This window comes from Xenopus tropicalis, chromosome 1 (assembly GCF_000004195.4).
Source record: "Xenopus tropicalis strain Nigerian chromosome 1, UCB_Xtro_10.0, whole genome shotgun sequence".
Lineage (NCBI taxonomy): Eukaryota > Metazoa > Chordata > Amphibia > Anura > Pipidae > Xenopus > Xenopus tropicalis.
In genome coordinates this window covers 139,210,069-139,235,853 of record NC_030677.2, presented here as the reverse complement: position 1 = coordinate 139,235,853, position 25,785 = coordinate 139,210,069, and the positions used below count along the sequence as shown (strand labels likewise).

Genomic DNA, 25,785 nt, shown 5'->3' with positions numbered 1-25,785 from the left:
GGTATTGGCAACACAGATGCACAGGTAGGGTAGACAAGACAGACAAGAATGAGCAAATTAACCCTTTTGGCATCTAAGCACCACAGATCAGAGAGTGCATGTACAATGCAAGATGCAGCTTTTACAGTTTACAGCACTTCTAGTTTTTATGCCTACTGACATGGTTCTGCTTTGACCGTGCCTAGGCACCAAGCAAAGGTGGGAATTAGTGGTGACAACCATCTCCTGCCTGCATGCACGTAAGTGGCACACACTAAGATACATTTACTTTTAAAATAATGCACAAACTTACTTTACTAGGGTGGGGTGCTTTTTGCACACACACATACAAACAGATATACACATATATACACTTAAGTATATTCATTTATTTAATTATTTCCGTTTTGAAAAGTTAAAGGGACTTTTGTACTGGAATAGGGAAGTTCATTGTGGTCTTACAAAGTAGATTTTACTATCATTAGAAATATAGAGTTTTTCGATCGCAGTCAACTGTGATACTATTTGCAAGTGATTGCTCACATAATTGCAGTATAGTTATGGGATTCCTTATCCCGAGAACTATGGGTAGGCTCCCTTTTATTTTTTAAAAGAGATTTTTATTAAACAACAAGGAAAGAAAAGAAGAACAGGTACACTTGTACAATGGCATACGATTAGTATCAGTGCATGCATGGTTATAATCCATGAATACCCATGTTAATTCTAGGGATATAAGAATAAACATGAGCCCTTCCAGGAGCAACATTGGCAGGGTATGTAGCCGTTTTTTGCTAAGTGACCACTGCCGGTGATGGGTCTCCTGGGGGAAAGGGGACAGGGGTGCCATATATGTTAACATTTGACTTTTTGTATCCAAAATAGTTCTTTCTAGTGTAGACATATCATCCATAACTTTTTTCCACTCCAGTGAAAGGTAAGTAGTCTCCTGGCTTTAAACATAGCCTTTAGGATAAACAGTTTTGTATGTTTGACCAGACAGTCATTCAGGTCCACTTCTAATAAACAGTTTCTGGCATTTCCCGTGCCCCAGCCTGGGATAGCAACTGTAAGCCACCCAGTTATTTCCTGCCAACACTGTTATCTGCTCGGGCAGCTCCATAGAGTATGCAGCCGAGTGACAACCTCTGAGCCACATCTCAAACACAGGCGTGAAGTTGGAATTTCATAGTGTGGAGCCTCTGGACAGTATAATAGGCTCTATAAATCATATATAGTTGGAGTAGACTGTGCCTGTATGAGAATGAAACTAGCTTTGGGGTAGTCCCACTGGTCTTGTAGGAGAGCTTCCAGCTCTTCCTCCCAGGCCCCTCGTGCCTGCAGTTCAGGGTCAATATACAGTGGTTTTATAGTTGCTTACCACATATAGGGCTGAGATCTTGCTCTTTTGGGTAGGTACCAACAGAATGTCAATTAATGGAGAGTTAGTGACCATGATGTTAGAGTGGGCAGATTGGGTAGTGAGGTCTGTGGCCATTCTGTGGTACATAAGCCACTGTGTATGTGGGAGCTGCCTTTCATTGCTTGGGGTAGTGGTATGATTTGATTGTTGACCCATACATCCCTGGGTTCCCTTTTTAAACGAATAACTGGACCCTTTGTCTAATAACTGGTATATAAATCCCAGTGGGCTCAGACCCGACCCTTGCTGGCGCTCCCCTGACCGACCGTTCCTCCCGTTCCGACGTCGGGTGGGAGGGACGCAGCCGGCAGGGGCACCTGCAGGGCCTCTGGGGCAGGAGTCCCGGTGGGCCCTGCACCCCCCAGGCCGACCCTGATTGTGGGTCAATCTTGTATTTCTTAGGTGGTATATCCCAAGGTGTATTTCTTTTAACCTTTGGTCTCTTGCACAGTAAAAGGAGAAGCCACATGTTGTAGATTTAATAAAAGAGATCTGAGGGGTTTGAGCTGAATGCGAATGCTTTCCTGGTTTAAGACAATTTAGAATTCAGTTCAAGTTTTTTTAAATAATTTATTAAGTAAAGATGTGTTGGAAATGTTACTGAATGGAAATGTAATTTTAACAGATTAAGAGCTCCCATTACACAGTAAAGTTAAAAAAAATTGCAAAAAAAAGATTTGTTGGAAATGGTTGTTGAGATTAAATAGTTGAATGAGATTTATATGATGGTAATTAACTTCTTCCACTGTCAGGCTTTAAAGGACATGTAAAACCTACAATGTATATCAGTTGGGCACATCTCCCCCACCCAAATGGCATTATTTGTACTGCATATATCCCCTCCATTTGCCAGCATCATCTCATTTTCCTAAAGCAAATAGCAGCTTTCACCCGGTGGCCATTTTTTCTCTCACACATGATCAGTTACATTTAAACCGGCAAACAGCATACACGCACAAAAGATCCTTATTCAGCATAAATTTCATCATAATTGCAGCCTCATATAGGCAGAACTGTAATGGTTAAACTAAGCTGACAGCTAGAGCTGAATTTCTATGGGAGCCAGCAATGCCATCTCTTCATTGGCTGCTAGACTGGGCGGGGGGGTGTTTAGCAATCTGAGTTTAGAACAACTGAGCATGCCCAGGAGCCAACGGCCAAAGTCAATTCCTAAGGGAGGGGGCTGAGTGGGTTACAGGAAGAGAAGGAAATCTAAGTGATTAAGGGAATGCTGCAGCCTTACTATTAACCTCTGGACAAGCAGTGTGGCAGGTATTGAAAGATTTCTAGGAGGCTATTCACTGATTAAACTTTTGTGTGTGGGATTTACATGTCCTTTAAAAAAGACAAAAGATTTTTTGCCTGCCTGTTTATACATTTTGCATTGCCAGTGATGGAGTTTATAAAGGGCAGCTGTAACTTGAAGCAGATGTGGAATAACTTGAAAGTGCTAAATGGGAACGCCACTTCTATTTACTGTCTATTATAAGTGCAATAGCCTTACGCTAGGGAAGCATTTTATATTCTAATCGCTTTCATACCTTCTAAAGTTAGATGAAACAACATTTCTGAGATATCAGTTACTGGTGTAACTACTGAGACTTGCACAAATGCACTACCATGGATACGGACAAACTTTGCTATTCCAGCTAAATACAGTCAGTCAGTGCCTTTCATATAAAGAGGTCCTCTATGGGACAGTGACTAATGAATTCATTTATTTGGAAAGTCTAGAGTTTCTATTGTTCATGTTCATGGCACTGTAGTCAGGAGTGGCATAATTAAGCATATTACAAAGGTAAGTGAGCATAGCATGCAGAAACATTGTACTTTACATTTCTAAAGGAATGAAACATACAGTGTATAGCACAGGAAATGACACATCACCATTTAATTCTTGTGTACATATTAAGTCATAAAAATAAAGAAGGTGTCATTTTATAAAGGCATTATTCCTTTAAAGTTGGCAAAACATTCATTGGTTAATAAACATAATTCTATTTGGAGAGGCCTTGAAAAAGAACACCTTGTACATGAAGATTCATTAGGTTAAGCAGGGTGTGTACTTAAAGTAACATTCAAATTCTGTGATATGTTTGACCCTGATTATGAGCCAAAACTGAGTGTGTAGCAGGTGGGGACAAAACAGATTGAAATATGAACTTTCAGATGTAGCTGTGGCAGCTGCCAGTACCTCCTATTTTAAAAGGAAATCATTTCAGTAGCATGTCTCTCAGACAGGTTCAGACAGCACATCCCTATTAAATCATGCCTTTTAAAAGTCACATAGCATGCACTGGTATTTAAACACCATCACACAGACTTTATATTCATGTTGCTCACCTCTGTGATTGCCAGAATACTTGACTTCATTTTACAGGATACTTTAATGTTTGTCATGGTGTGGAGATATTGATGAATTGGTCTTGTAATGCCCTGACAATAGGAGTCATTTACCAAGTGGATGGGAAAGTGCAAAAAATGGGTGCAACCCAACTTTTTTACACTCTGCACGCTGCCTTCCATGTTAATTGAATTGCAGCAGGAGACCTGCAAGTACCACCCTGAATACAGCGCCAGCCACATATAGTCATGATGGGTTGGCAAGGGCATGTACGTAGTTATCCTCCCTACCACCTTCCTACCCATCCTTAATGCTTGTCATTCAGACAAGTAAGTTAGTGTGCCATGGAGGCCATAGGCTACATCTGGGCTGGACATGGTGTGATTCTGCAAGAGTACTTTGTACAGTAGCATAATAGAGGATTGTTGTTTCTAAGGAAAGAATATAGCACCCACTGTTTTTAGTTGAACTAACACGCTCCTATGGATTGCCACAATTGTAAGCATTTTGTTGCTCACTTGCCAAGTCATGCAGGCAGCAAAATGCCCCCTGTGCCATTTTGGAAGAAGTGTAACATCCTACTAGATAGATGCATCTAAATCAGTACATGTGACTGCTTTAAACAGAGCTATGCAGAACAGATACAAGCCTGCAGTCTGCCATAAAAATACAAAATACATAGATCCCTAATACCATAGCTGAATGCTCCCTTAGCTTGCGAAATTCGGTTATGTAATGCAGGGCTGCACAGAAATCTAAACATTTGTATTTCAAACAGATCCTTTGGTAGTTATTGGTAACCATGATGGGAACAAACACTGTAAGTGCTGAATAATAACTAGTCAGTGTGCGTGTGTATTGCAGGCTGGGAACGCCCAAGGAACAGGCTGCAGTGAGGTGGGACAGAGGTGCGTCTGTAATGCAGGTATTCATAATAGAACAGTGTATTCTCCAAACTAGGTCACAGCGAGGAGACGATGCAAGAACCTTACCTTACTTAGTCACATTGTCATTTACATTCCTAACCATATAGAGCAGAGTATCAAAATTCCTGAGTTTGTCTTCTGCGTCCAAAACTGTGTTTATCAACAAGGAGTTTTTGGATACAGAAAAAATATTATTAATATTATTATACATTAGAAGCCATTTATGACCATGGGGGCGCAAGTGCAAGAGAGCATCCCTTAATGCTCATTCTGCACACTGCTCTCTGCATTTAATGATGGATGAAAGAACAAAACATCCTGATACTCCCTAGCAAAGTAGGGTGCTGGATTCAAAGGCCTTGCTGCAGGTCTCTGCCCTCAGAAGCACAGCATAGAGGCCTGGGACCATTTGCAGAAAGCCGAATGCAACATGCAAAGTGCAAAAAAATGACCAAATGCTGCTTTTTTCTGTACTTTCTGCACCCAGCTTTGCAAATGAGGTCCATAGTCTATAGCTCTTACAAAAACAAGATCAGTGCTTTTATTGTGAAAAAATGATTTGACAAATGACAAATACACACATTTTGTTAATATTAAAAAATATTTATTAAAACATTAAAATATATATTTGATCTTTAGATTTTTAGAGGGCTTAAAAAAGTGCACACATTCAATGTAAGGGTTTATTTCTCACCACCTGGAGGGTCTTTGCTGGCTACAGTGGTTCCCTACAGGAAAGCACAATGGCTGATGGGTAAATATTATTGTCTGCTCTAAATTGCAAGATGTAGACTGTAACATAACATTGGCAATTGGAGGAAAAAGCAATTATACATACAAATAGTTACTAGTTGAGGTATTAGAGAGTGTTTGCTAACTAGAGCTTCCAATCTCGTAAAATATAGAAAAAGGAACGCAAATCTTGTACAGTTTCTTGAGAAAATATTTTCTCCAATAACCTTATTACAGGTTTTCTAAAACTGCAAATTACAAACTGGTCCAAATACTGGACTGCCAGTATAACAGCAGTACAGTGTAGTGGTAGTTGTGATGATTGGCATATAATACATAATGGAGACAGTAACACATTATTTCAGTGTTTCCCAACCTACAAACCCTTCGGTTATTTTCAAGTACAACTCCTAGCAAATCCTATGGAGTTTTTTCAAGAAAAGCTAAAGGGCCAAATGTAGGACAATTTTCATTTACATAAATATTTGTCAAAGCCAATGTTACATTGGGCCCCACCACTACTTAAGTTGGCCCTGCTTTATAGGACAAACACAAATGTCAAGTGTAACATGGTTAAATATGGGTGTATAATTATCTTTAAAAAAAAAAAATATTCATAGCAAGTTTGCACTGGTAACTAACTGTTAAAGTAGAATGAAAACCTGTTTAATTCCTTGGCCCCCTCCAGAGTCCTCCCTTCTTGCTCGTTAACCACGAAACAGGGACCCACAAAGCATTCCTGTTTGCTGTACCCAGCTATAAAAAGCAGTGCAGGGCAGAAGAGTTGGCAAGGCACCATCTCATCCTGCTTGAGGTACTCGTGTCTGTGACTGCAGACCTGGAGCATATGCTGATGAAGACACGTCAGGATGGGCTTTAACCAGGCTTTCCTTCTCGTTTAAACTGACTGTACATACCCCTATATACATGTACTAGAAATATTTACTTACTTTGCTCACAGTTAAGAACAACAGTCAAACTGCAGAACCAGTGATATTAATGTATCTGCATAGTATAGTAACACAGTTTACGTGCTGAAATGTGACATCACTCTATATTAATAGTCCTACTATGTTCAATCCAGCCTCTTTTGCCATGACTGTCTCACCAGTAGTCACAGTCTAAGCATGTAAAGGTAAGCATGGCTGCTGAGGTCTCAAACCAAGTACAGTGACCAGAAAGTGTTAAATAATAAAGATAGGATACTGTATCTTGGATAATAAGTGGCATCTTTGTTAAATATGGTGCAACTGTAACAACCGCCTGTGTTATGCCTGCAATTCTTTTAAGCGACTGACGCTAAAGAACCCACAAAATACAGGAGTCTCTTGCTGTCTGAAGGGGTTAAGGCCATCAGCTACTAACCCCTTTTGGCACTTAACTCACCAAACATGAAATACAGTTCTTTCCTTGTTGCAACCCATCAAATAAAGCTGTGCCATCAATAATGCTTTTTGACAATTCCATAAGACAAGGACGGGAGGGAAAAGGCAATAATGACTAGCAAGTTCTGCTCGTGACTCAGCAATTAAGTCTTTGCACCCATGGAATACTAGATTACATTTCATCTCTATCAGTTACTTTGGGCCTTATGAGGCAGAGACACAACTAAGAGTCACTAAAACATCTAAAAAAAATGATTAGCTTAATGACCAAATGATTTGAGCTCTTCCAGTGAATGAGATAATACACAAAAAAATTGAAGTCCAATAACATCTGTTGGACAAAAGCAGAACTTAATTTGATGTCCCATATGACTGTCAGCTTCAATAGGATAAAATCACTTCTAATTGTTTGGCACTCTCTACAATTAATGCTATACAAAGTGTGAGGTCATCATGTTGCACCTGTATCACCTAATAATACTGAATTAATAGTGCAGATTGGCTCTGGATTAGCTATGACTCTGTTCTGCTTCGGTTTAGCAGGGTTGCACGACCACTTCTGTCGTTCCATGTACTTGGCTCAATTCGTTACTCTCCAGACTGGCAATAAATTGACGAGGACCGGGACGTCTAGGTGTGAAACGCTCTGAGACGCATACAGTTTGGAGGGGCCCAATATTACTGTGGAAATAGGAACAGAAGATTAAAATACACAGCAAGAATATGTCTGTTTTACTATATAGGCACTATGAAGTAGTTCAGTCTTTCCAAAGAAGAATAGTACAATATTTTATTCTTTGTGCGGTGTTGCTGATATTATTTAAAACTGTAACCACAAGTCTTTTTTTCAGCAGCCTATAGTCTCTGTAGTGTAGTATATGGCTTATTGTATCAGGCTGGATGGAGCTGTAGATCCTAAGTTGGCCATACACAGCCAGATCTGCTTGTTTGGCGAGGTCACCAAATGGACCTGGGCCCATTTTCAATAACTTTTTGGACAAACATAGGTTTGCACTATATATTAACATATCTGAAAATTGGCCTGTATAGTTCTGTGTATATAAAGGCACTGTGGGTCATGAGGGGCTGTATTTGTTGGACTATTATGTTTTTTAAACACAAATTAATTATGTAACTATATATTTGTTGTATTTGGGTTTTACATGACTTTTAATATAACTAGTCCTCAGGAAAAGATGCAATAATGTTATAGATAGGGAATGTACCCAATCTCAGAAGGATGTGTCTGGCATGACAGAAGAATAATTTTGTTGTATTTAGGATGAAATTGCCCTTTAATATAAGTAGGCCTTAGGCAAAGAAACAAAAATGCTGTAAATGAGAAATATTTCCATTGTCAGTGAGTTAGAAGCTTTGAAAGTTGTTTAGATGAAAGGTAACAGAAAGAGAGTGAAAAGGTAGCCCATCTTAACTGAAGGCCATGTATAAGACATAGTGCACATACCCGTATTTTATAACCTTTGGCCTCTGCAGGCCAGGCCCTTCCACATGGAAAACAGCATTGTGCAGAGTTGTGTTAAGTGGGTTCTTGAATATAACCTCTGCCACTATCTGTTGGCCAACTATAGCATCGCCCCGGACCTGAAACACAATGGCAAACAATGTCACACTACAGTCCAGCAAAATATACATACATGAAATGTATGGACCATAACTCTAATTTAGAAAAAAAAAAATTTCTTTAGTTCACCATTGACTTAATTACCTTGATGACCAGATCTGGAGTCCTTGTTCTAAATGTGTGCTGTTTGGCAAGTTTCTGACCCGTCTCATTTACTATTCCAGACACAGTGAGCATCATGGCACCCTGATCCACTAAATGCTTACTGTACTCTGCATAGCTAATCAGCATCCCGACTGCCTTTCCTGTTATGGTAAGAGAAACAAATAGGTTACTCAAGTAAAAGGGATTGTCTGCACCATATATATGTTTAGGTCCATGGTTAGTAAACCCTTGACCCAATCAGAGAGAGTTAGTAGATACAGAGGTGCCCTGTAACCAGATCATTCTTTGCAAATAAATAAATAGTAAATAAACACAGGAAAAGAATCATGGGTGGTGTTGTAGCTGAATGTGAATGAAAAATTTAATCTCATGCCATTAAGCAGCAAAAATATATATTGTCTTAGTAGGTATGTTATTGGGCAGTAACTCTAGACAAAAGCAGACTGCTGGTGTTATGTAATAAACCAAAGTAAGATTGCCCAGGCACTGTAACCTACAGCAACCAATCAGCAAGTAACATTTACTAGTCACCTTTTTTAAAGCCAACATGTTTTTGGTTGCCATGGGCTACTGCACTGTGGCAATTTTTATTCCTTTAATTAGATATGGGGGATAGGGTGTAAACATTTATTTGCAAACCAGCATATATTCAGGGCCCTTCATAACAAACTAGCAAATATATGAACAAATGTCATCTGACATTTGACAGCATGTAAGTATATACCCTGTAGAAAAAAAACATTATCACTGTATTAGCAGAAAATAAAACATTTTATATAGTGGCCTGAGGCAGCAGCTCTGATGCCGCCCCCTCTCTCCCACTCCCTGGTTATATAACACAGGTGCCTCGCTTGTCTTTCTGCTATGTCTGCAAAAGAATGTACTAAATATATACCTAGAGGGTATAAAGTTTTGAATAGAAACTATGTGTCCTAGCCATATATCCTGTGTGTGTTACTTTGGCCCTCTTTTGCCAGAGAAATATACGTAAACTATGTTTGAAACTTAGGATGGAGTCTTGAATCTTCCACCTCAACCCCAAACATGACCTTAAATGGCCTTGAACCAGGATCCCCATCAACTGCTTTAAGAATTTATGGTTCCCTGGCACAGGGGAACATGTTCTTATTTAAAACTGCTTGTCCAGTTGCCTACGCCAGTCAGTCCTTCTGTGCCACATGCACCCTGATCAGTCAAAGGGTCAGTGAAAGGTTGTGTAATGCACCATGTAGAAGTTATAGGTTGATAAAATGATTACAAAGTGAATCTAACCTTCTCCAGGATTTAGTGTTGTATCTCGGGTCTCATTTTTGAATGATTCTTTGCAAATTCCATTGTAGTACATGACACCAACGGTCAAGGACAAGGACACACAGCGTCGACTATTGCTGTTATTTTTCAGTAACACTCTGACATTGATGTCACTTCCTGTGATGACACCATCCTGTGACTCAACCGACATGGACACATCACTTGTCTCTTCATTATCAACAGCTGCCAGTGGTTTGTTTGAATAACGTGCAGCAGTGTGCACTGAGTTACGCTCTTCGGTTGATCCTGGAATTGTACAAGGGGGAAAACAGTGTGACTATTTTTACTCTAGAAAGGATACTTGACACATGTTTATTATACAGGTATAGGACCCATGATCCAGAATGCACAGGACCAAAGGTATTCCGGATAAGGGGTCTTTCCATATTTTAGATTTCCATACCTTAAGTCTACTAAAAAATCAATAAAACATTAATTAAACCCAGTAGGATTGTTTTGCATCCAATAAGGATTAATTATATCTTAGTTGGGATCAATTACAAGGTACTGTTTTATTATTACAGAGAAAAAGGAAATCAGTTTTAAAATTCTGAATTATTTCATTAAAATGGAGTCTATGGGAGATGGGCTTTCCGTAATTCGGAGCTTTCTGGATAACGGGTTTCCGGATAAGGGATCCCATACCTGTACTGTAAATTGGTGATGCACACATCACACATCACATAAGTTAATTAAATCAATGTTATCATGTATAACCTTTTTATAAGTAGTGTTTGCAGTCACATTGGGGGCATAGGGATCTCATTTTAAATTTCTCATTTTACTTAGTAGGAGAAACTAAACAAAAATCTTTAATTATAACATGTGATAAAAATGTTTAGTTCTGATTTGGAGTTTACCAGGCTTTATAGTAATGTAATTCTCCACTGTTTTTCTTGAATGGAATTTTTTGTAACATTTATTCAAGTTTTACAGAAACACTGGCATTTCTAACTCCCTGTCTGCCGTCTGTGACTAATAGGGTGCAGCTTTGACATAATACATTATAGGCCTTTTTATTCACAGTAATAAGTGTACTTATAATAATTTATGGGATTTGGTTCAGTGTGGCTAAGCATTTAACTTACCTTCTGGGTGCTTGTACAGGTAAGTGATGTCATCTCGGGCAAAAGAGCCAACTGCCTTGGTACTGATGCAGTGGCCAACTGCTCTCTCCTCCACAAGAACCCGCTTAAATTGGCCATTTGGCATACGCTGGTGGCAGACCTTGTCTGAATTTACCTTTGCACATAAAAGAAATAACAATAAAACTACTTTTTCAAAACCAGCTACAAAACGTGGTCCAAGTAGTAGTGCATTAAACTCTAGAAGTACACACTGTTGAGAATATATTACACAGATCCAAAGTACCTCTGCAAAGATGAATGGTGCATCATATTTTATATTGGTCAGTCCATTCTTAATAGCAAGAAGAGGGCAAGGACCACAGCAGTAAATACCTGAAAAAGGGAAGAATGGAAAAAACACATGATGACATTTTTTTAAGAAATAGACAGCACTGAGAAAGGAGAGACGAAAAGGTAGAAGAGAATGTAATGTGCTTAAATGAGAACAAACATACTTTATAAAGAGGCTAGGGATAATCTTGAACTTGCTCACCATTGCTGGTTTCCTGAGGGGTAGAATCAATTGCCTGCCAACCACTATATCCTGCAGGAAGATCTGGGCGTGTCATCCAGCAGTCATTCCAAACGTGGTAATTCCTGGGCACAAACAGACACAAGAAAAGTAATGTAACACCACCCAATTGAACAGCCAGAAATAATACAAAGAGGTTGTGTGCATCCTGTATTTACATTTGTTTAGGCTGAGCAGGTGTGTGTGTGTAAAGGATTGAATGAGAAGAATGAGGTATAACATGGATTCTAATCTGTTCCTGTAAGAATTTCATACATAAAGCATTTGCATCTAGCTGAAACTGGGTAAAATAGACTGTGCAAAATAAAAACTATTTCTAATATAGTTAACTGGAAAGTTTTAATGAATATGTTTAATGGTAACTTTCTTAGAATTACATTTATATGTATTTATGTATTTGGAACAATTTTGATACAGAGATATACATGCTATAGGTGTTTGGAGGTACAAGATGCAAACTTGGATTCTATTTCTATTTCTGTGCAATTGTGTACAAAAATATATGCAGACTTACCAGACTGAGTCACGGTTCTTATCTTCGATGGGCTTCATATTTTCATCAAAATAAATATCAAATGTGAGGTTTCCATCAGCATCATGCGCAGATGCAAAATTGGTAATGGTTCGCCCAGGAATTCCAAGACATCGTAATACTACAACAGAATATAAAATGAGAAGGTTATTGAAAGTAAATAGGCCAGGGAAGAGGGCACAGTAAGATAATATAAGTTAGAAAAATGTAAACAAGATCATGCAGTGTTAGCAGGGCCCAATTTGGACAGGGTAGAAAGATCATTTGTCCTGCCCATCTAAGGCTGGATAGCCAGAACAATTGCTTAATCAATCTGTGATTCCCTGATGTAAAGGTGCCCATACACCTTAAGATCCGCTCGCTTGGCGACATCGTTCTTCTCCCGATATCTCACACCTACGGGTGGGCGAAATCGATCAAATTATTACGGCGGGTATAGGCAAAGTCGGTCCGGGGACCGCATCAACGAGCCAATGCGGTCTCCGATCCGACTAGATTTTTTAACCTGCCCGATTTCAGGCCCGTCGGTAGTGCCCATACACAGGCCGATTAGCTGCTGAATCGGTCTAAGGGACTAATATCGGCAGCTAGAATCGGCCCGTGTATGGGGACCTTAACTTACAACATTGTATGGTGTGTGAGTTGGCCAAACATAAGGATGATCTGGCCCATGGGCAGATCGCCCAGTAAGCTCTGATCAGAACCAGAGTAGAGGGATTAACACATACTGCTTCCATTTGCAATTACATTTATAAAAAAAAAAAAACTTTAGAACCACTGACTATTTCTATTTAATATATGTTGGGAAATGTCAAAGAATGAATACATTTCTAATTCTAACAAATTAATTTCATTATGCAGTTTTTGGGTGCTAATCCTCCATAAGTATCACTGGCCAGTATTGTTGGCAATTACCGATTTGGCTGACTGCCTTGCTGCTTTAGCTGCCTTCTTTAGACATACTAAGATATGTCATCTAAAACTAGGTGCCTGTATTTGAGTTGTATTGTTTTTTATTCATAAATTTACCTGTAGTTGTGACACCACCAAACACCCAGCACTGTCCATATTTAACTGAGCTGCCACTCTGGTGATATCGGAGTAAAATATCCACACTTCCAACCCACGCAACGGGATTTACGCCATCTGCATAATCCCCAGACCAGCTTCCTGCAACCACACCATTGTCATCCATTGAATTTACCTGTTGGAGAGAAGCAAGATAAAAGGCAGGTGGGTCAAAGAAATAGAAAGGAGACATTGTTAAAGGCAAAAGCGAGGGATAAAAAATGGATTAGCACAGATGTGAAAGAAAAAAATGAGGGGACAAAATATGGACGGATTTATAAAGAAATTAAAAAAAAAAAAAACAAAACGAAAAATACGATTACTGAAAGGGAGTGGGGATGTTTAAAAAGAAAATAACAGGGGAGAGAAAGATAAGAAAAAATCTTAAATAATGGCAACATATCATATCTACACTTTTTACATACACCTCTCATATATTGTCTTTGTTCTCCCTACACAACCTTTGTACAATATCTAGCAACTCCAAAACACAGGCATAAACTCTTAGGGGCCCATTTACTTACTCACGAACGGGCCGAATGCGCCCGATTGCGTTTTTTTCGTAATGATCGGTATTTCGCGATTTTTTCGGAAAATTATCGCGACTTTTTCGTTACCAATACGATTTTTGCGGAAAAACGTGAGTTTTTCGTAGCCATTCCGAAAGTTGCGATTTTTTCGTAGCGTTAAAACTTGCGCAAAAAGTTGTGATTTTTTCGTAGTGTTAAAACTTGCGCAAAACGTCGCACCTTTTAAGTTTTAGCGCTACGAAAAAAGCGCAACTTTTCGCGCAAGTTTTAACGCTACGAAAAAATCAGAACTTTCGGAATGGCTACAAAAAACTCGTGTTTTTTCGCGCAAATCGTATTGGTAACGAAAAAGTCGCGATAATTTCCGAAAAGTCGTAAAGGCGCCGAAAAAATCGCAAAAAATACGAAAAAGTCGCAAAATGTTCGTTTTCCAATCGGAATTTTTCCAATTCGGTCGGAATTCGTGTCTTAGTAAATCAGCCCCTTAGGGTCTGCTTTATCAACTTTTATTACCTCTCAGTAAAAAATTACAGGTTGGTTAAAATTTACCAGACTTTTTTCATGCTTGAATTATTAATTCTAGTGAAGAAAATATCTTGTTTGATTTGGTAATCCCCCCATGAATTTGCATCAATGATTAATAATATAAAGGGGTGTTGGAGCCCTGGTCCTACTATGACACATTCGTCTGCTGATAAATGTGTTAATTCATTATACATTGTTTAGTAATTGTGATAAAAGCTTAATTGTTGGGGTCCTTTAGGCTATTCTTTAGTTGCTAAGGGAACACCTGGTGGAGAAAATGGCAATTCATTCCTTAGGCTGAAGTCCCACTGAGCGTGTTAATTGCCCGCGATAGATCTCTCCTATTGCGGGTGACTAACCGCTCAGAATTGCCTTCCGCCGGTAACAATAGGAGTTGCCAATGGGTGCAGGAGGAAACTTTGTGCAACTTCACAAAACCGAAGTTAGAAAAAGTTACCATTTGATAAAATTGACTTCTAAGAATCCCTTAAGAATGAAAAAAAAGTGGGTGAACATTACTGTGGTGAGCTTTAATTTTACACTTTGATAAATCTGCCCCTTGGAGTAACCCCCACCTCCTCCTATTTAACAGTTGGCTGAGTATTATACAACGATATGCTATAAAGCTTTTTAAGAATATCTTTATAAAAATAAGAAACCCTAGCAAAGTATCCCATTGCCCAAAGGATTCTCACCATCGCAGATATGACTCGGGTGACATTTATCGGATCTCCTCGTGAACCAGGTGCTATACGACCACAGTCTAACAGATAGAGGCAAGCATCAAGGACTCCTTTATCAAACTGTGGAAAAGACATTTGAGCTTGGATAAGAGGAACCAGATAATCTGGGATGGAGACCCACAATGTGGTCAGTCATTTATCAATACAGAAAAAAATATGTACTCTTGGAAAGGATAGTATAGAAAGAAAGAAACCCCTCCCCTCAGCCCTCAGTGTCAGACCTGCCCATAGTTCCAGGATCGTTCTCCAATCTGATTTTGAGTGCCATAATATATCCTGCCAATCTCATTAAGCACGTACTCCTGCCGCCATGCTTCATTATCCATAAAGACTGAATCCACTGTTAGGGGAAGAGATGCAAACCAAAGCCATTAAAAAAGAAACAGCAACTTGGGAATAAGTAGGATAGTATGGACACACAAAAGACATTGGAAAATAAAGAGGCAGCATTCAGGCACAAGAATGTGTTGGAAGTGAAAAATAAGATCATAGAAAACTTACTCCGGCACCAAGCGTTGAAGAGGATATAGACCCTGAGATTGGAGGGTCCTTCCCCGCTGTTAGTCTTCACAATCATTTGGTAAAGTCCTATTGGAGCCTGAGCTGATGTGTTCAACCATATATTCGATTTGCAACCATTGACCTCAGCTACTTGACATGCCCAACCACTTTCATCAAATTCATTGACTTGTGAAAGGGTGATTGGCTGAGCATTTGCTGTAGGAGTAAAATATATTAATGGTCACTATGTAAATATATTAATGGCAACTATGTCAAAAGATGAAGAAATAGTAAGAGAACGGGTTAGGCAGCCAGTAGTAACAAAACTAATTCAAGATAAAGCATATACATAACCACAGAGAACTGCTCCTTACATAACCACTAGTGTCGTTACAACATGGCAGCCTTCTGTACCAGGACCCAGAAAATGACAACTACTGTTTTAGAAAATAATGCTTATGAGACTTCATGAGACATCATTGCCAAGGTAGTCCTTAGTGGCACCAGGGTTCTCTTTTACCACACAACAGCTCTATGGCAAACAGTTCCAGGAAAGGTAATAGTTGCAGTTAAAGTAGCAGTAGTAGTAGTACTGCTCGAACTTACCCATTTGTAGTACAACACAAATCCGATCGCTCTTAGGGTTGAATGCTCTCTGGAAAGTGACACAAATTTTAAAGGGCTGCCCTCTCCGCACAATGAGCTCATCATATTCAAATTCATCTGTATGGTGAGCTCTGCGTGTTTCTCCTCCACGCTGTTTCAACAGGTCCACATTTTGCACCTGCAGTGGTCCTCCTGAAAATCAGTGAATGGGTTAGGAGATCTACTGAGTGAAGGTGCTAGGACTTGGTCAATGGGTCGCAGAGCTAATGTGGATTTTTAAAAAAGGAAAAGGAGTTGGTTGCATAGGAAGATAATATTAAAAGACTGTATGCAATTAGAAAGAAAAGTAATCAGAACAGTCAAGGTAACACAACAGGGTAACAAGGCTAAAGATCCTACACAGGACATCCAGTTCTCTCTTACTGTCTTACCTATGGAAGGGGTAAGGGAAGGAGAGGGAGGGTTAACTGAAGGTCTGTTGTCCCTGCTTCCTCCATCAGGTCTGTTGTCCCTGCTTCCTCCATCAGGTCTGTTGTCCCTGCTTCCTCCATCAGGTCTGTTGTCCCTGCTTCCTCCATCAGGTCTGTTGTCCCCGATTCCTCCATCAGGTCTGTTGTCCCTGCTTCCTCCATCAGGTCTGTTTACTGGTCTCATATCATTGTCTGGCTCATATTGGCTTCTCTCTGTGCAGCAACATGGACAGAGCCTCTCCCAGAAGGACTTTTTCCTCTCCTCACACCGAGCCATATTTCCTGTGGCAGTAAGTGCAAAGCAAACAGCCCTGTGTGATCAGAAAGAAGCTGTTAGGAAACAATTTAACAGAACATTCTTTTTGAAGAGAAGCAGGGGAAAAAAATAACCATGTCTGAGACAGTCGTTATTGGTTGGGTGTTCCTATTGCAGCTGAATGAAGGTATATTACTAAGGTTGTTTAGACAAATGCTGGCTCCAAACATTTTGTCTCATTGTGATGACGATAGAAACATTCACAAAATAATATAAAGAGCAGCAAAAGGAGGAAGGAGTCATCCAATCAAAAAACTCTTAATATATTGAGGCAAACTGAGTCCCTCTCATGTGAAAGGAAAAGCCCTCTTATTGCACTCTCTAGAATGAGCAGCATTCATAGTAACTGAGGCACCAGCATGCTGAAACATAATGTCTCACCGAGTCCCCCTTGAACAGCTTTACTGAGGCGGATGCACGCTGAGTGATTTCCCAGCAATGAACATGAACTTTTCACCTAATGTTTCTAGACACCCACCCTACACCCAGACTCGCTATCAGCCTGTGCCTCCCACCCCTGGCTTCCTGCCCTAAAAATTTGGAAACAGCAACCTAAAAAAGAGCTGAAATTGAAGAGGAACTTAATATCTACCACACCCTCCCTCTTCTATTGCCCTCTTCAACATTGTTTTTTTTTCTTTACTAATTTACCCTCTCATGCCCTCATCTATTTCCTGTACAGTTCATATAAATGACTGGCTGCTAGATTCCTTAGCGCTCATTTACAACCACAGAGCAGATGTGCGCCAATCTATAACAACCAATCAGTTATGTACATTCATTGTTTTGCCTGTAATCACCTGGTCAAATCTAATTGCTAATTATGGATTATTGTGGTAGTGTAAATGTGCCTAAATGAGACCCATTGAGTCATACAGCAATTTAATACGCATACATTTATCTGAATTTAAGTAAATATTGCATTTTTGCCTGTGCAATTTTTTTTTGCCATTTCCGAAAAGAGCCTCATGTTAGTATTTTTGTCCTTTGTATACAATCATTTTTAAATAAAAAATGCAAATTTTCCTTTGTTTATCAAAGCTTTCATGCCCAGATAAAAATTCTTATAATGATAACATTATAAATTCATACAGGAAAAGCTGGGGAAAATAAGCAATTACATTTAGAATAATTTTTTTCAAGAATTTTCAAACTGGAACAAATATTACAAAAACAGCAAACACATTTTCTGCCATTTTCTGCATAATGGGAAAAAACATGGCGAAAAGCAACCACAAATTTTAAATATTAAATCTTTAAGGATACACCTGACGTGCATTTCCAGATGTACTGTATTGTATTCAAACAGTGATAAATTACTATGAGGCTACTGCGTTTAAACAAAGGCAGACTGCGTATAAACATTGGGGACAGGGGAGCCCAGACTGTGAGGAATTCTTCCACTAGAGTTCCATATAAATCCCAGCTCCCTGCCAGCTCTCAGTAAGGATAGCGGGTGGGGGGAAGAGGTAGGGTTTGCTACTCTGAACCAGGCCCCTCTAAGACTTTTTTGAGCAGGTAAGAGAGGGCCGGTTTAAGACTAGTAAGCTAATGTGGGGTTGTCACATTTTTGTGGAAAAAATACTGGTCCTATATTCCTATATTTTTCTTTTTCTTTGCTTTTATTATTATTAACATTTATTTATAAAGCACCAAAATAATCCGCAGTGCTGTACAATAAGTGGGTTTTATTGGACATACAGAGTAACATATAAAACAATCAATAACCAATACAGGAGGAGAAGAGAGCCCTGCCCAAAGACCTTACAATTTAATAATGTTAGACATAATTTTTACTGGCCAGCTGGCAGGGGTGCTACTACAATGAGGCTAGATGAGAAACTCGCCTCTGATGACCCCTCTTGAGGTTACCAGGGGTGGCAAAAAAAACCTAAGGTGGCACCTCAGGGTGGCACTGAGGGCCAAAATGCCCCTGCCAGGTGGTAACCATATACTCACCCTGTTTTGTGTGCCATTGATAAACATAAGATACAGAGCAAGAGGAGGCTGCTGAGTTCTGCACCCTGATGTTGCTCTCTTCATTGAGGGCTAGATTTTTCAGCCAGAATTCAGTGAAGAGAGCTGCTACTCTGGGGCAGCAGGGTGGCCCTGGAGTGATGAAAAGGGGCAGAGGGGTCTAGGGGTGGGTTGTTATCAAAGCGCGTATTAGGGGAGATGGCAGGACACCACCCACGGATGGAACCTAGATGTACTTTGTATTTCATACCTAATTTTTGGTAAGATAATTTCTTTTGAAAAGCAAATACTAGACAGACCTTTATTGCTCGTTAATCAAACTTGTGTCTTGGGCATTACCCTCCTCTCATAAATACAATACTACCTAACGCAGACAGGGTTTTATAAATCAGGAAAATACGCATACACATATCATACAGCTATACTGTGTTCGGTTGTACATGCCTGTGTGGGAATAGGGGATTATATGTAATCTTTTGTGAGTAATGACTGCACCCTGTCAAGACTCATGTCTAAACTATGATTAAATGCTTGGCAATTGGCATCTTTGTGCTGCATACCAGCACCACAGCCTGCTAGAGGCACAAAATGCCCAGTCACACAGCGATGTATTTAAGAATACAAACCAGCTTTGTGGGTTGCTGCTGAGTAACCACAGAAGGCCACTAGGCCAGAAATAGCCAACATGCGGCGCAAAGATTCCAATAGGGATGCTGGGAAGAGTATGTCTGCTACATGTGGAATACTGAAGGCTGCCTATACCAGCATCAGGTGTTGGATCCCTTGAAGGACCTTTATATTAACTTTAAGTATATAATACTTGTGTATAACTTCAGGGGCCTAGAATCCCTGCAAAAAGAACATTTTCTCCTCCCAACCATTATGAAATTGTGGGTTTTTGACATGTCATAGGGGGTCACCACAGATTCCCCCTAACAACCCCCACATACTAGACTAGACACCTCTGCATAATTATGTTATGTCACTGTAGCAACCAAAACACAGATAACTGTTAGTTATTCTTGTTATTTATTGCTTTATGTTCAGGCCCAATACTGTTCATATTCCAGCACCTGCATTGCAAAGGGTGAAGACACATGGAGCTACTAGTAGCAGCTACTTCTCATGGCTACAGAAATAGACAATGCTGATCACTTACTGATAATTGTCTCTATGTGTGTTTTAGCAGAGGCAATTCTCAGTATTGTCTATGGCAGGGTATTTTCTGGTGTTTAGTAGTCATGACTGCTATTAAGTAGCTCCGTGTCTTCACCCTAAAAAATGATCCCGTGTCCCTCCAGTTACACTGAGTAGGAGAAACAATAGCTCATGTGAGAGCAGTTCCATTGTGCGGTGCTGGCTCTTTCAAAAAGCACAGGATAAAGCACAATGACATGAAATGGCTGCCTACACACCAATATTAAAACTAAAAAATATGCATTTATTGGTTCAAGAACAAAATGTTAAATGGTAGAGTGAATTTTTAGCAATGTACACAGTGTAATTCAGTAAGACAAATTACACCATAAACCGACAGTCAGAATGCCTCTAAACTAATACATTCTGATATGGCACAAAGTCCCCTCACAAATTGCTCCTGGAAATAATTTTCACCGGTTGGAAAATATGAGCTGTGTACATGGGACCTATTATCTAGAAACCCATTATCCAGAAAGCTCCAAAATATGGGAAGCAATGATGTTTGCACTGAGTATACAAAGCATTTCTAGCTGCAGTAAACATTGTGACAAATTTTGTTTACCATGGTGCATAATCATTTAATCATTTACTTATAAAACACAGACAACAAGTTCTAAGCAGCTTAATTCAACAAGTAATAAATAACTGCCTTCATTTAATCAGCAATTGAGAAAATAAAAAAACTCATTTTCCAAATCCAACATTGCAAACAGACAAGTTTCCTCCCAGTCTCTTTATCTTTCTTTCTGTTACTCGGCAGTTCTTTTCCAGCAGTCATATGACATATGTTAAGATATTTATATCATGCTGAAATGTCAGAAACATCCTAGAAACTTTTTAAAATTAGAGACTAACTTTTCACTGATGATACATTTTAGCAAAGATCCTCTAATAATGGATGATGAACTCTAAAAATGAACATAGTTAATTTTGCATTTCCAATACAGAGTTAAATACATGTAGCTACAAGCAAGCCAACTACAGTACAGCCACAGATCTGTACACCTATAATGTCATGCTGCTTAAGTTCCCTGTGCCTTAATAACAGGTATTTAGAAATAGCCAATATATTCTGCAGAGCTGTACAATAAATGGGTATATACACTGCACACAGATTATATTAAAAAATAAAAACACAACCAATATAACAGCTAATGAGAAAACACAGAATGCCAATTCCCTGAGCCAGTAATGTCTATGTTGCAAATCCTTAGCTAGAACTCTACAGGTACATAGGTGTTACTTTAGGAATATAAGATATTTTTCATCAGCACAGTAGCCATGGGCCCCCACAGAAGACTCCTTATTATTGCACTACATTCCTAAAGGCTGCTGGGGGGTAGTAAATTGTAGTCTGGCAACTATTGTCTCTGATTTGAGCGTTTTGCTTCACATAGATGGAGGTCCAGCCTTCCTGCAATGTCTGGGACCCTCTTGTCAACTTTAACATTGGTCCTGCTATGGGAGGGATGCTGAGCGGTGTCCTCTAACAAGAATAAGATTCAAGCAAACCATCCATGCTGATCCATAACACCAAAAATAATGAAAAGTGTAAAACAGTTATATAGGCTATATATCTGCAGCTATCTTTTAATACCCCCAAGAGATTGGAAGGAAGACAAACTTCCCTGGCAGACTTAGGAGCTGCCATAAACTTCTGTACTGTACCAACAGTATAACTGCCCTGAGATGGAGACTGTGCCCCCCACACAGACACATATGTCCCATGCACCCTCTGAATTAAACGTGGCACTGACCTTTCTCTGCAGCAGCTGAGGCGATAATGACAGCTCTTCTGTGCGAGTGTGTGCGCTCTGTACTATGGGGGGTGGCTATAAATCCCGGGGTGGATCTGACCTATCATCCCCACCCAGCTAGGCGGCCCATCCCGTACTCCCCTATCCTACAGGGAAGAATCCATGGAATGTGAGCCATGCAGCCGTGTCAGTGCGCATCACAGCCCTCCCCAGGGGCTCCTGTTTGCTTCCACACCTCATCGGGTGACTCTCATACCTGTCACCTGTCCAAATGTCACTTACTGGATACCTCACACACCCTTGGTGGGAGGCAAGTAGTATTCTCCTTTATACAGGTATACAGGTAGCTATGCTGAATTTAGAGCTACGGTATGTATAGGGTACATTTACCCCTGATGCTTCATTGTCATCCTCGATGTGGAGAGCGATAAATACCTCTCTGTAATGTGCTGTTATTTACACAGGGTTCAAGCGGCTTATCTATACATCTTGTATGGAGGCTGCCAGGTGAATAGAGACACACACATGCACGCACAGTACATTCTCCCGGCATTCTTTCCTTCTGCTACAGTTTGTCTTGTCACTTATACACTTGATTTACAACAATACAAAAAGAAAACTTCGCCCTAACGACACACAGTCTCATATTCATCCAGAGGTGTTTATATATACATATAGATATATACATTCATCAGCGCTGTGCCTGTATACTCTATACCCTTACTGCTAACTGCAGATGGAGAATGGAGGGGATTATGGAAGCCTTACATTTAAGCAGATAAAGATATGAATGCAATAGGTGCATGATTTACCAACTGATGGGAATTGTACAGGTGTATTGGGACATTACCCATTCCTACTTGAGCACTTGTCTCACTGGAATTCCTGGAAAACACTGTATAACATTGCACTGAAACTTGTCAATTCTGGTTTAAGCTTCTTTTTAAAGTGTGTGTCATCTGGAAACCAACCACTTTTATTTAATAAATCTTGTAATGTAAACTTGTTACTCCTATATATGGTATTTGCACCTCTTCTCCTGCCAATAGTTGGCATTTAGCACCACTTGAATGACAAGAATGTTTGGCTAGTCTGGGTGTTGCAATGAGCGCAACCCAGAATCGGGCAGATATCGATTGGGCAGGTTTAAAAATTTAGTTGGATCGGGGACCAAATCAACTCGCCTATGCCCGTTGTTCTAATTCGATCGTTTAGCCCCAGGGCCAAACTACCGAATTGGCCTGATTAGCCCTATATCACCCACCCAACGGTTCAGGGCTAAATCATCAGATATGGAGGTAGAAACAATAGGAATTCTACCCCTATCTGAAGCTAGTATATGTTATAGGTTAAATAGCAGGGAGGCTTGGGCTGCAGATAAAAATAAAATACTAACGAAAAAGTCGCGACAATTCGCGAAAAAGTCGTGACGGCGACAAAAAAGTTGTGACAATTCGCGAAAAAGTCGCGCCGGCGACGGAAAAAAACGCAAAAATACCGATCATAACGAAAAAAACACATTCGGACGCTTTTCGACCATTCATGGATTAGTAAATGTCCCCTAACTGTAGATATTAGTATCACAATAGCCTTGGATATTCTGCTTGTTCAAGAACTCATCCAGGCCCCTCTTAAAGGCATTAACAGAATCTGCCATTACCACATCTCTAGGAAGGGCATTCCACAACCTCACTGCCCTCACCGTGAAAAACCACCTACACTGCTTCAAATGGAAGCTCCGTTCCTCTAAAGGGGGGGCCTCTGGTGCGTTGATTGTTTTTATGTGAAAAAAGAACATCCCCCATCTGCCTATAATCCCCTCTAATGTACTTGTACAGAGTAATCATGTCCCCTCGCAAGCGCCTCTTTTCCAGAGAAAACAACCCCAACCTCGACAGTCTCACCTCATAGTTTAAAGCTTCCATCCCCTTAACCAGTTTAGTTGCACGTCTCTGCACTCTCTCCAGCTCATTAATATCCTTCTTAAGGACTGGAACCCAAAACTGCACTGCATACTGAAGGTGAGGCCTTACCAGGGACCTATAAAGAGGCAAAGCTTATCCAACTTATCCTGCCAGTTAAGTATTGGTGGTAGCCTATCATGTAGAAATATACCATTTGGGATCCCCTCTTCACTAATTTGAGGAGGTTTAAAGTGAAACTACACCTACAATTGGATCTAAATGTCTCTGCATCACAGGGTGCTATTTATATGTGTAAATATGCTACACCATATTCATTTTTGTAACATTTCTCTAGCTTTAGGCACTGGCCCTGATTTGGATTGGAGTGGGAGTTGCCATAGTATTTCTCTGTCGCAGTAAAATGAAATATCATACAGAGGCTCCAGTGAAGCAACCTCTGGCTTTTCTGCTCATGTATGGGGACCCCTGATGGCCTCTCTGTCTTAAATCTGGCCAACATCTCCTCCTATTTGAATGTTTGGCCCTAGGAGAAAGATCCGCTCATTTGGTGACCTCGCCAAACAAGTGGATGTTAACGTGTATGGCCACTTTACCACTGTATTTCACTTGAGCCTACTGAGTGCTGAGAATGGAATTAATGGGGCATGTTCCTACAATTTTAAGGAAATCTCTCCACTGTCTTTTTTTGCCACTGTTTAATTTGTAGCATTCCTCTGATCAGGTACAAGAGTCCCACACATACTTATCATTGCCGAGTTAATGACGTATTTGGAAGAAAGGCTTTTGTGTGGTTAGATTTGTCATCCTAGAAACAGGAAGAATCCCTCAGGCTGTTTGGCAGTGGGCAGAGCAGTATGACATATGCTGAGTTTAGGATCTTATGGCAGCTTTTGCAATCTTCTTCAGAAGTCCAACTAACAGCACCCGGTACTGGTAGGGGTAGGAATTGGAATTCCTTAACAGCTGGATCCATAAAGATCACCCCTATCAGGGGTATAACTTCTGCTCGCAGCCCCCCCTTACGTCCTGGACAATGGAGCAGCTGGATCCGCTTTTGCTACACCATTGTCCTGAATCTAGTTGATTACACAAGACACTATGCAGTGTAATATTAGTGTGAAACTGCTGCTGATGTTAATTATTGGGGGTGATGAATTATTTATTAAAATTATATTTTATGTTGATAAATTTGGCTTCTTATTCTGTTCTCCAGTTTGGAATATCAATAAGAGAGGGGCTGAAGAGAGAGATAAGTAACAAAAAGTAACAATAATAGTTTTTTGGGTGCCAGGGTCAGTGACCCCCATTTGAAAACTGGAAAGAGTCAGAAAAAAAATTAAAAAATGAAAACCAATGAAAAAGTCGCTAAGAATTGATAATTCTATAATATACTGAAAGTTAACATAAAGGTAAAATACCCCTTTAAGCCATGTAACATTTGCCTATGTACCTATTAAGCCTATGGCATATCCCCCAAGAAAAAGTATTTTTTATCAAATCTAACTATAGTAGCTATAATGCTTATCATTTACTGATAACTGTCTCTACATGTATTTTAGCAGAGGCAAGTCTCAGTATTGTCTATGGCAGGGTATTTTCTGGCGTTTAGTAGCTGTGACAAGTAGCTGCTACTAAGTAGCTCTGTGTGTCTTCACCCTAACACTCAATTTAAAGAGAAAGTTTCAGGAACAAAGATGATGTTATTTGGCACCCATTGGTTAAAACGACTGACTGAATCAATTGCATTAGTCAGTTAAGGCTAGTAAGTATCATCATTAAGGGTTCAATAGCCAGTTTCCAAGAGATGTAGCAACTAATGAAACAAACTGTAACTGTTTAGAAAGTAGCTACTAAGCTGGAGAAGGGAAATACAGCAAAGAACTAAACAAATCCATTTTTAAAACTTACATTTAAAAAAGAATGAAAGCATTACATTGATAAGGGGAAGGCTTTGTAAAGGTAAAATTCCCCTTTAAGCTTGATATGCATTTCAGTAATGTATACCATTACTGGATAATTGACATTGAAATTGTTGTATTCATTCTCAGCCTTTGATTCACATCAATCATCTGTAATTAATGCATAAAGTCTGTGATTATAAGTCACACAGGAATGAACCAAATAAATAA

The 25,785-nt window shown here is 39.8% G+C and overlaps 1 protein-coding gene across 2 annotated transcripts; it reads right to left on the bottom strand.

Moving 5' to 3' along the window:
* Window positions 1–5,254: 5,254 nt before the first annotated feature.
* Window positions 5,255–21,836, bottom strand: tgm1 (transglutaminase 1). 2 transcript variants are annotated; one of them, XM_002939027.5, is made up of 15 exons: window positions 21,732–21,836; window positions 16,443–16,792; window positions 16,012–16,203; window positions 15,406–15,621; window positions 15,126–15,244; window positions 14,857–14,964; window positions 13,068–13,242; window positions 12,021–12,159; window positions 11,468–11,571; window positions 11,219–11,307; window positions 10,936–11,089; window positions 9,809–10,093; window positions 8,516–8,676; window positions 8,255–8,391; window positions 5,255–7,470 (listed from the first exon to the last, which is right to left on the bottom strand). In XM_002939027.5, the coding sequence occupies exons 2-15, from the start codon at window positions 16,756–16,758 to the stop codon at window positions 7,326–7,328; spliced, it is 2,340 nt and encodes a 779-aa protein (XP_002939073.2). In that variant the 5' UTR covers window positions 16,759–16,792; window positions 21,732–21,836; the 3' UTR covers window positions 5,255–7,325. The 2 variants fall into 2 exon arrangements, with proteins under 2 accessions (XP_002939073.2, XP_012826927.2); XM_012971473.2 differs by lacking the exon at window positions 21,732–21,836 and adding an exon at window positions 17,179–17,223.
* Window positions 21,837–25,785: the final 3,949 nt, after the last annotated feature.

Bases quoted from the DNA above. Each gene is read 5' to 3' on its own strand.
- tgm1 (XM_002939027.5), bottom strand. From the start codon at position 16,758: ATGGCTCGGTGTGAGGAGAGGAAAAAGTCCTTCTGGGAGAGGCTCTGT. The intron at 14,965-15,125 runs GTCTGACACTGA...TCTTTTCCACAG, and splicing joins GATCCTGGAACTATGGGCAG to TTTGATAAAGGAGTCCTTGA. The intron at 11,090-11,218 runs GTACTTTGGATC...TTATGTGCAAAG, and splicing joins CACCATTCATCTTTGCAGAG to GTAAATTCAGACAAGGTCTG.